This window comes from Plasmopara halstedii, assembly GCF_900000015.1.
Source record: "Plasmopara halstedii genome assembly, contig: Scaffold_3120, whole genome shotgun sequence".
Taxonomy (NCBI): Eukaryota; Oomycota; class Peronosporomycetes; order Peronosporales; family Peronosporaceae; genus Plasmopara; species Plasmopara halstedii.
The window spans coordinates 1448484-1449642 of NW_020190023.1; the positions used below are offsets into that span (position 1 = coordinate 1448484).

At 46.8% G+C, this 1159-nt stretch overlaps 1 protein-coding gene across 1 annotated transcript; it reads left to right on the top strand.

Moving 5' to 3' along the window:
• Positions 1–586: 586 nt before the first annotated feature.
• PHALS_07834 (retroelement pol polyprotein) lies at positions 587–937 on the top strand (the record flags this gene model as incomplete). The annotated part of the gene is made up of 1 exon (XM_024721372.1): positions 587–937. One exon carries the CDS (start codon positions 587–589, stop codon positions 935–937), a length of 351 nt encoding a protein of 116 aa, XP_024586477.1.
• Between the last annotated feature and the right edge of the window lie 222 nt (positions 938–1159).

Here is a 1159-nt window from a genome sequence, read left to right on the forward strand (position 1 = left end):
GTATAGCGCAAATTATGCGGAAAAGGCACTGCCATTGTCGAATTTCCTTAAGAAGATTTAGGAATGGTGTTGAGAAACCGAGCATCGGTAGACTTTTGACAGGGTCAAAGACGGTCTTCTTCATGCACCAGTCTGGCGTTGCCAGACCCCGATCGTTCTTTAAGTGTCGTGTGTGACGCTTCGGACTTTTTATCGACTGTGCACTGCTGCAAGCAGGCGCCAAGGGTTGAGATCGGGTGATCGCGGTCGAATTTCGCCAGCTTAAGGCTGCGGAGAAGAACCACCCAGTTCATGACAAGAAATTCTTGCGATAAAGTATGCACTTGTCAAGTTCGGGATATAAGCCTCTGTATAGAGGACCCGTTCAGTCGATGCATGCACGTCAACCGAAGAATGGCGACATAGAAATATGCAATGCCAAGCTAAGCAAAGAGGAGTGATCTCGACGAAACCTGTGCTTTTACTGCTAAAAGCCAGGACACAGAATAGCAAAATGCTACAAGAGAATTCAAAGACAGAGGCCAGCACAAGTGACACATGCGGCAATGCGTCATGAGACGATGATGAAGAGAAGGAGTTGAACATCATGAATGTCAAAATCAACAATGTAACGGTTTCGGACAACTCCAGTGAACTCATTCGAAAGGTTGCCTACATTGGAGGCAAACAAGTCAAAGTGCTGATCGACAGCGGTGCCGATCACAACATCATTCGACCGCATTTGGGTCAGAACCTCTATCAGAGGAGGACAGTGCGTGCGATGAGATTCGATGGAAGCTCGACCAAAAAGAAGAGCACAAACATCTTCAAAGACAAGATCAAGATGGAAGGACAAGTCTACAAAGACGTGGTATTGACAGAGTCGGAACTGACAGAGCAACAATACATTATTCTCGGAAAGCCTTGGCTTGTCCAGTACATTCCAAGAATCGATTAGAGGACTCATACGATTTAGTTACCGACTCCCTTTGGTCCTGTCGAGTCAAAAGAGTTTGAAGAACGCGTAAAGCAAGGATACTATGCCGAAGTCTACTCTATGAGCATCACGAATAAGGAGACCGAGCCAGTTCCGGCTCCAATACACCAAGTGCTGGCTGAATTTCCCCAAGTCTTTCCAGATCAATTGCCGGATGTCTTGCCGCCAGAGCGAGACATTGAA